Source organism: Plectropomus leopardus, chromosome 11 (genome assembly GCF_008729295.1).
Source record: "Plectropomus leopardus isolate mb chromosome 11, YSFRI_Pleo_2.0, whole genome shotgun sequence".
NCBI classification, from domain to species: domain Eukaryota; kingdom Metazoa; phylum Chordata; class Actinopteri; order Perciformes; family Serranidae; genus Plectropomus; species Plectropomus leopardus.
The window spans coordinates 27,021,608-27,031,610 of NC_056473.1; the positions used below are offsets into that span (position 1 = coordinate 27,021,608).

General features: G+C 38.9%; 1 protein-coding gene across 1 annotated transcript; it reads left to right on the top strand.

The window, feature by feature from the left end:
- The first annotated feature begins 6,995 nt into the window (after positions 1 to 6,995).
- LOC121949666 (calphotin-like) lies at positions 6,996 to 9,666 on the top strand. The gene is made up of 2 exons (XM_042495372.1): positions 6,996 to 7,137; positions 8,030 to 9,666. Exon 2 carries the CDS (start codon positions 8,037 to 8,039, stop codon positions 9,006 to 9,008), a length of 972 nt encoding a protein of 323 aa, XP_042351306.1. The 5' UTR covers positions 6,996 to 7,137; positions 8,030 to 8,036; the 3' UTR covers positions 9,009 to 9,666.
- Positions 9,667 to 10,003: the final 337 nt, after the last annotated feature.

Genomic DNA, 10,003 nt, shown 5'->3' on the forward strand with positions numbered 1-10,003 from the left:
ACTGCAAACATGTACATTAAATACACAAGATATATAAAAAACAAATACATTTTGATCCAAATAAAGGATTTTAACTATTTCAAGTATATCCATATTTTTCCACTTAGTAGTATACCTGCATATAAGTTGGTGAAAAAAACCCAAACATATCTTAAACCATTTTGCAAGATATTACTGGTGGCTTTGTTTTAAAACATGAATGATTGTCCTCCCGCAGGTTAAAGATAAGTCAGTAGAAACCGCTGTGAAGATGAAGGGGGACTTTGACACTTCAAAGACAATATCAAAACCGGTGACTTTAGAGGAGTCCTCAGAGTGCAGTGATGCCCTGGAGACGACGTACGTTTCCGAAACAGACTTGGACATCACAGAGGTGGAAACGGTGCCATACACAGATAAGAGCCCACAGCATCAGGGAGCTGAGGGTCAGAGGTCAGGACCAGTGCAAGATCGCGGTGGTCTGCTGAATGTTGGACCGGAGGCTGAGGAAACAGAGGAGCGTTCACAGATGCCTGCAGAGGCAGCGGAGGACGATGCCTTACGGCTTGTGCGAGAAATTTTTTTCAGCTGATGATGAACTTCAATATAAACCACTGTAATGTGTGCACTGAGCTGTAAAGTGTTTGCTACAGTGGCTGACAGGAGCAGCCGCGCTGCAAGTAGACAAAACACAAGCAAATTAAGAGAACATCAATTTCAAGATACATGAGCAACATCTGGAGAATGCACAGCAAATCCAACAACACAACACATTACAAATGTGATTCACCAGAATGGAGCTTTTATTTTGAAGGCAGCTCTACACGCCCTTACCATAATGCTATCATATAAACGAACATGGTGAGGGACCATCTTTTTTGGAGTGGTGGCTGGCTTGAGTGCAGTAAAAAACACTTACATTTTGGCTCATTATCCAACACCATAGACAGATAACCATCTCCAGCAACCATAGACTGTATTAAATAGCCAGTAACATAACTCATCTGTGTGCATCACTATCAAGTGTCCTCTGAAAACACTTCTGCTGTGTTGTGGGATTTTCACTGTTTTCTTAATGTGTGACTTGTAGCATGTTGTCTCTTAAATGCTGTGCATGTGTCTTCAAACTGATGATGTTTTCTTGATTTGCTTGTGTTTTGTCTATTTGCAGCGCAGTTCCCCCTGTTGGCCACCGTAGTGTGGAGTAAATGGAAAATGAATCAATTAATCTGTCAGTGATTATTCTTATGATTTTATATTATTATTTTCCATTAATTGATTAGTTGTTTGGTCAATAAAATGTCAGAAAATGTCAATCAGTGTTTCCCAAATCCCAAGATGACATCCTCAGATGTTTTGTTTTGACATAACTCAAATACATTCAGTTTGCTGTCATGGAAGAGTAAAAAAAAAAAAAAAAAAAAAAGAATGAAAATTTTCCCATCAAAGAAGCTGGAATAAGAGAATTTTAACTTTCTTTTTTACTTAAAAAATTACTCAAACCAGTTAATCAGTTGTCAGGTTGGCAATTGATTTAATGGTCAACAACTAATTGATTGATCATTGCAGCTCTACACATTAATTAGGTCTTGTGAATGTGTACAGTTTTTTCCATAACGCCACACTCCACAGACTTGTACAGATAACTCATCGTCTTTTCATGGATATAAGGTGGAAATGCCAGTGTACCTTTTTTAAAAAACAGCATCTATAACACAATTTTGGTAAAACAACTCAATTAAGCATCTTACAGTGTCTTAATGGAGCTGCTTCATATTTTATATCCCACTGTGGTTTTGATTAACTGTCACTGAACTAACACTAGATTAATGGAAATTCCCCTGAGACAGACAACATATTTAGTTTAGTTCAGCCATGTTTAAGCCTTCAAACATTTTACTGAAAGCTTAAGAGAGCCAGAACATTTTTGATGTTGAGATAACTTATATAGTGGATCCTTTGATAATGACTGTTAAACTGACAGCAGCTGTGGTTAATGTTATAGAGCATCACCACAAAGTTTTCGTGGTTATAGAGATATGCTTCAAACACTGTGCTTGCATATGTTTTCACGAGCAAAGCACTGAACTCTTGATACTGAGTTTTTGCAAATTCACTGAGTGTTAAACTGCAGCTGCACCTGCGGCCTTATTGAAGTAGGACAAACAAAAAAGATATTTTTGTCATTGAAGCTGCTCCAGATTTTGTCTCGATGACACCACAGATTAAAACGGTGATATTAAACTGGATGATCACAGCGTAACTCTTATATTTAAATGGGAGTTTGTGATTACTCTATATTGTTGTTTTCTACTTTAATAAAGGGTGAAGTAGCAGCAGTGCCACTGTGCCAGGGGAGGCTGTTTTTCAGGTTGCTCATCTGTATGTACAAATGCAATCAACTTGAGGGAATTTCTTCAAATTTAGCACAAAAGTTCACGTGGATTCAAGGATGAACTGAGTAGATTTGGGTGGCCACAAGTCAAAGGTCAAGGTCACATTCTTGTGAACGCAATATCTCAAAGAGGCCTTTCAAAGGAGTTTCCTTTATTTGGCACGAACGTCCACATGGACTCCAGTATGAAGTGATTAGAATTTGGTGGTCGAAGGTCACTGTGACATGTTTTTGGACATAACTTAAGAATTCATGTGCAAATAATGACAAAACTTCATAGAAATACCTAATAAGTTAGATTTATAAAGTGATAATATTATGTATCCAAGAGGTCAAAGGTTAATATGACTGACATAATGTTCTGCAACAGAAGGGGAGACATTTGGTCAGATACTGAATTGGTGACACTAACACTAACACAGATCTGTGCTACTGGGAGGACGATATGTGTGAAGCATTCGTATTTTTACAAACACGGATGTAAACTGTGAGTGCAACTTGAGGTGCGCACAGCCATACAACCACATGGCTGTAATTCTAGTTATCTTTTTACTGGAAATACAAAAGGGACAGAAGTAAAAAATTAGAAGTGTTTCTGATTTTTGTTGTGTAACATCCCCAGGGGTCTCAAAGAAGGAAACCACCCACCCGACAACGAGAACAACAAGGCATTTTACCTTTTTTCACAGTTTCATTCTCTTTAGTACCTCTTCACCAGCTCTGCACATCAGAGAGGCAGGTCATATTTCTTTTTAGGGAGATATTTATTTAAACACTTGGCCTTCACTTCACAAACCGGTCTGTCTGGAGTTCAACAACACTGTCACAGCACGCAATAGCAACCACAGTATGCTCCAGTATGTCTATTAAACAAAAGAAGGTTAACAGGTTCATCATAAAATCTGCCATAACACACCTGGTTTTCAGCCCAAAGCAAAGATTTTGCCACTGTTATGAGGATTATGACAAAGAACATGTAACAAAAATGAAAAACAATTTTGATTATACCTTCAACAGGAACACTGGCCTCATGATTCAAGTGACTACGATGGAGGATTAGGGCCATATTGAAGAAAAAAATGTTAGATTTCCAGATTAAAGTCATTATATTACAAGAGTTAAGTTGTAATTTTGAGAATAAAGACGTAACATTATGAGAATGAAGTTGCAGTTTCATATATATTATATTACGTACATAGACATATTTGTCATGCTGTGCTACATAGTCAACAGGTATCCTGTTGTTTTATAATTTGCTGGCAATATGTTTATTTACGTAATATAATATCCCCTTTCTCGTAAAAATACGACTTAAAATTACAACTTTTTTCTTGTAATTTACAACTTTATTCTCATAAAATTCTGGCTTTATTCTCATGAAATTATAACTTTTTTTCTTGTAAAACTACAACTCTTTTCTCATAATATTGCAACTTTATTCTCAAAGTCTCCAAAATAATAAAATTAAAAAAGATTTCCTTAATGTGGCCCTAAAACTCCTACGTAGGATGACTTCTCATTTGGATCTGTTTATTCCCAGTCAGAAGTCAGCCTCTTCCCTGACACATGAGTCAACACAGTTATGATAACCAGCTCAACCTGCACACCCACACAGTTATAAAAGCCGATGGTCATGTGTTCCCAGCTCACATACGACCAACAGAGCACCAGAAAACATACAATGCCAGTCAGGATGAGTAGGCTTGATGCAGCCTGGCAGGCCATGCTGAACCACAGTGCTGCTCTGTCTTTGGCATACACTGCTAACAGCGCGGCCAGCAGGGCGAAGGCCACCAGCACCACAGGAACATACAAACTCAGGATAACCAGTGTTTCAGCGACGTAAATATTTCCCCCTGACTCAGCTCCACTGAAATAGCTCCAGGACCAAGCAGTGCAGGACAGTTCATCTTGTTGACGTGTTAGACAAATGTTAAAGGGGCTGATGAGGGCCTCGTCAGAATGGATGAATACACCAGCAAAGAGCACCAGAGAGGTTACCGTCTGAATGAAGATGAGCAAGAGAAACGCCAAAATCCCAAGAGAGAGCACTGTGGGAGTCCTCACAGAGAAAGCAGCCATTACTGACGCTGTCTGAAGCCTTACATCCCCGGACCTGTAGATTTAATATTCATGGTGACAGAAATCAATACAGACACTTAATTATTTGGAAAATAATCATAAGAGTGGTGCTTGTCAGTAGAGCACGGTGACGTCAGGTAATTTGGGACACAAAAAAATAAAATTCTTAAGACTACCCTAAGTTTTACTTTTAGAACATTTTATGTTTAATGGACGTCTTTTCTCCGCGTGCATCACATGCCTATGGTTCATCAGTGGCCCTTTGACTGTTTGATTTAGGTTTCGATGCTACAACATGCTCAGGTAAATGTTTTTAGATGGTTAAATTGATTATCAGTTCAGTCATTAATTCATTAAATCATTATTATAACCTAACTATTCTTTACAAAAAAGACTGTCCAACATTTCTACAATGCATGCCCTGTTTTTGTGCTGTTTCTTTGGCGCCAGTGTAATAGTGACTACGTGCATAAAATATTCAGTTTTTTGCCCCTTTTTGGAAATAATGGATGGAAACTAAACTGAATACATGGTTTATGCAAATAAATGTTCCACTAATTCTCCTGTTTAGATGCAGCCATGCACACTCCGATTAACATGTCCTAACATGTCATACCTTGTAAAAATATGTGAAAGTGGACCAGCTGGAGCAGCTTGTGCCATTTACTTCTTTGTGACAAAGTGTTTCATCAGTGGTGGATTTCTTCAACTGTGTTAACACAACCGTCCCTCTTTCATTCCTTAAATTATCTTCTCAAAAAGGTCGGTGTGCATATCCAAACACTTTAAAATGTTATCCAAACATAATGTTGAAAAGTAGGTGTGTTTCTCCTTCTGACTAGAAGATTTTTGGGGGCAATCATCTCTACCAAAGCCATACAAACTGTTTGTGAGTTGCTTTACATATCCATGAAAATTAATAAGGACAAAAACAACCAGACAAGAGGCCCAGTGTTGCAAACTGCAGTAAAAAAAACAGGTAAAGACACATATTCTGTGTTCATCCAAATAATGCTCCTATAACCCGATTGATACAAGCATGCTCTAATTCTTACCCAAAAAATGCTTATTCTAAAAAAGGTTTTATTCTAAATATCTAAACAGAATATGCTGTTTAATGGAATATTAGCGTACATGTAGATGTAGCCAATGATGACTAATTCTGGACTGTTGTTGTGGACATGGACTCACTTTATCTATTTTTAAATGATACAAATATTAAAATTGTCTGTAATATGACAGAGTGAAACAAAATAGAATAAACAATAATTTTATGGTCCCTTTTTTATGGTACCTGGTAACCTAAAAACATGCTTGTTTCACTTCAGAAAAATGTCCCATCTTAGCTGAGAGCTTTAAGTACTTGCTCAAAAACCTTCCCCATAAAAAGTAAAGTGCAATGTGAAAATATTATATAAGTCAATTAGGTAATAAAATTCAATATCCCGACCACTTTTGCTGTTACAGGCTACCCCTGTTGTTTCAGCTGTGATTGGCTGCTAATTTTAAAATAGCCCAAAATGTAAAACTTTTTTTTTTTCCCAAATGACCTGACTTCACCCCACAGAAAAAGATAAAGCCCATAATATTACATATTCCTGTATTAATTTATTGTCTGAGTGATCTTCATGAACCAGCTATTACATGGGACAGCTGCCAGTTTCTCAGCATATCAAACTTGCTCAGCAGCAATAAATGTGTCCTGAATTTAATATTCAACCAAGTCAGCTGATCAGCATTCTTCAACTGCTTCTTCATCAAGATTATATTAGCCTACATTTCAATGAAAGTGACTGCGGCCCATTACCTGAAATCAGTTGTAAACTGTAAAATTTCATTAAAATTCAAGCATCAGTTTAACCCTTTGAAACTTGAGCAAAGTGGCTTGATTTCTTTCAAAAACATGGGTGGAAGTCGATGAACAAAAAAAGACATAGCCCCCAAATTAGCAAGAAATTAGTAAAAAGAACAAGAAAAAATACCTGAAAATCAGGAATAAAAAATAAATCCCCAAAAAAGAAGTTAAAAAAAATCTTCAAAATTTTAAAAATTCGGTGACATAATTTACCTATGTAATAATGATAATTATATGGTTTTCCCCTACTTTTTTCCACTAGACATTTTACTCTAGTTTCATTTTCACTTTTTATGAATTTTTAAATCTACTAATTTCTTGCAATGGGTGTAACATTTCATTGCAAGTTGGTCACTTTTCGCCAATGTGTTTTTTAAAATAAATCACACCCATGTGTTCAGGGTTCAAAAGTTTAAATACTTGTGATGAGCTCTTGCGATCATTTTGAAACATGATCTCAGTAATAGTGATAATTCTGAGACATGACACAGGTGTTGCTGGTTTATCAAGAATAAATCCTGATTCGTGGCTGGCTGCTGAGTGTGATCGAGTAAAGATAAAAGTTGACTTTAATTTTGCGTTATTTACTTACGTCTTTTGAAGTCAATCTGGCTCGGGAAGTGAAGCAGCCTGGGGTTAACTGGTGCACGGCGCGCGCATAGGCCGTGAACGCGCACGTTGCGCATGACCGCTTGCAGGAGTCAACTCCGCTGGTGCACGCTGCTTTCTTCGACAGTCAGTTTGACGTGCGGACTTCTCCAAGTTGGCAGTGCCAAATCATCCGCAACTTTATCCACTTTTTCTGCAACGCAAAAAAGCTCAAAAGGTCAGTTGTTATTTTAAACTCAACGTTATAGCCAGAGATGTTTTTATCTCTGTACATTTTTGATATATTTTAAGTTTGTTCAGTTCAGCACGAGAGGGAGGCGGGGTCGTCTGCAAGGGTTTCTTTGTTCGTTTTACTTTGGCTGACAATTAATGGCAATTAGCAACACGGATGTTGTTTGTGTCGACAATAATCATAATCAGGATATTTGTCATGTGTTTAATGTTAAAACAGTGAATCTTTGGTTCTGATAGTCAGCACAACTGAATCAAGGTGTGGTTGTTTTACAGATTAATTAGAAAATGCAAAATATTTTAAAAAAGGGGGGAAATAATAAAGAGCCATTATCCTGGCGGGGTCTACGTGTTATTAATTGGCAAACGTTTTCAGTGCGCGTCTAAACGTGCCCAGCCTTTGTTTGTAATGGAGTTAAAGAGCTGAGAGGTGGCATGCAGTGCAAAGCAGGGAAGAAAGATATAATCAACTCAACAAATGCTTTATATTTCCTTTGGGCACTCCAGAAACCTTCACCATGAAGAGACGCTCAAATCCCGACACTATATAGCACATGCTGTACATGTAGCTCTGGAGGGGTGCAAGAGAACACAATGTACCATAACACATACACACACAAACTGGGATATTTTTTTGCTCAACCAGTCAAGTAAATCCTGACAAGCACAAGCAAGTGTCTCTTTTTGCTTTTTGTTGTTTTAGCAACCCTGCAGTTATTGTGCATTCATGAATTTTGAAGACAACTGATCATATATTGCATGCATCATGGATGTTATGTAATGTTGTGCTAAACAAAAGCGTGCCTTTAGTTTTTGTTACCAATTATAGAATATAATTGGATATTTCATTAAGTATTCTCATTTTGATCTCTGTGCAGGTTCATCATGGGAGCCCGGTTCAGCAAAGGGCGAGACGCCCCACCAGCCACCAGTGCTGAGGCTGCTGCCGCTGAACAGAAGGCTGCAGCGGAGCCAGCCGCCACACAGCCAGCGGGAGACTCTGGGACACCACAGACTCAGGAGGACGTTAAGACAGAGAATCTCGAGGTGGTGGTGGGGGAGCAAGTGACACTAAATGCGTGTTTACCCAATGAAGAGTGTGTGGCAGAGTGTAAACCTGCAGAAGCCCCCGCTGCCTCAGACCCACTAACTGATGCTGTACCAGAGGTTGTGGAAAAGGAAACCCCAGCTCCAGTCCAACCCGAGCCTCTCGTCTCAGTCAGCGAACCATCACCTCCAGAATCAGAACCTGTTGCTGAAGCTCAGCTCGCTCCAGAACCTGCTCCAGAACCTGTTCCAGAACCTGTTACCGTACCAGAGCCCATTTCCATACCCGAGCCAGTTCCTGAACCCGAACCAGTTCCTGAACCTGAGCCAGTTCCTGAACCCACCTCAGAGTCAGCACCAGCCCCAGCTGAGCCTCTGGAGCAGGAGGCAGACCTGCTCCACCAAGAGTCTCTCCCTGAGCCAGAGGTTTCTTCACCCCCTCTGATCGACCTGGCTGCTCCTGATGTAACTCCTCCAATTATTGACATTCCTGCCGCCTCAGCTTCCATCTCTGCCCCAGTCAGTGCAGACGAGCCCTCGGACGTCCCAGTGACCGAGGAATGCCAAGGCAGTGCTGAGGTTTCTGTGATTACAGAAAAGAGCAAGGAAACACCCGAATCTGTGGATCAGCTGATTGAGGTGGTGGAGGCTGCAGGTAATTTGGAGCAACTTGTTGATGTCGCCAATGAGGAAGATGTCCGTGAACTGCTGAGCAACTTAGAGCTGAAAGGAAACGACCTTGTCGCCGACCTCATTCCCAACGATGTCAAGATTCCTGATGGCATGGACACCTCCACTGAGCTGATGTGAAACCATGGAAGAGTGAATGGATATGTTTCTGTGAAACCCTGTTAACCCCTTAAATGAATTCTGAAAGAATCACAGATGCAATAATTTCTTTCTTCTTACTTAAGTGGCCTTTTAAAGGCAAAACAGATATTTCTCTTTCTAAATGAATCAAATGTGCCAAAACGAAAAAAAAAGTTGTTATGGTGGGGGTTTAACAGCACAGGGGATTATGAGTGTACTTAAGTGTTTTGCTGGACAACAGAGATCTTCCTCTATGCAAATTCACCCATCAGGAATTTAAATGAATTTCTTTGAGAGAGACTTGAGGAAAACAGAGCTTTATAACAACTCCCTGCAGAGAAAGGTTGAAGAATGAAAAGAAAATTTCTTTTCATGTTCAAAGGGAAAAGCAAAAGCTTTTTGGTGGATATGCAAGTCTAAAGCACTTGTAACTGAATTGAAACAGGCAAGGGACAGTAGCAATGCAACCAAAGACAGAGACAGTATATGCATACCGCTATACAGCAGGAAACAAGTGTCCAATAAACGTTTATGCCTTAACAATGTCATGTTTGGACTTTGTAATATTCCTTATCTTTATTGTATTTTCAATACAATTCTGGGATTTGTTAACTCAAATAGTGGCTTGCTTGTGAAAATAAAAATATTATTCTCCATGTGTCATGGTCATGGTCCCTGATTTATTTTAACCACGTGAAATATTATGTTGAGGATTTCGGGAGTGGAAATTGGGGTAAATAAGCAGATCTAAGTGTTGTACCCAGTGGTGGAGGAAGTATTCAGATCCTTTACTTAAAAGTACAAATATCACACTGTAAAAATACTGTTACAAGTAAAAGTCCCACATTGAAGATTTTACTTAATTACTTTTACTTAAGTATATTCAGGGAAAAGTACTTAAAGTATTAAAAGTAAAAGTACCCACTGCAGAAAAATCAGATGTACAAAATGTACAAATGTACAAAACAAAAAAGTGAAACCATGACCCAGAAACT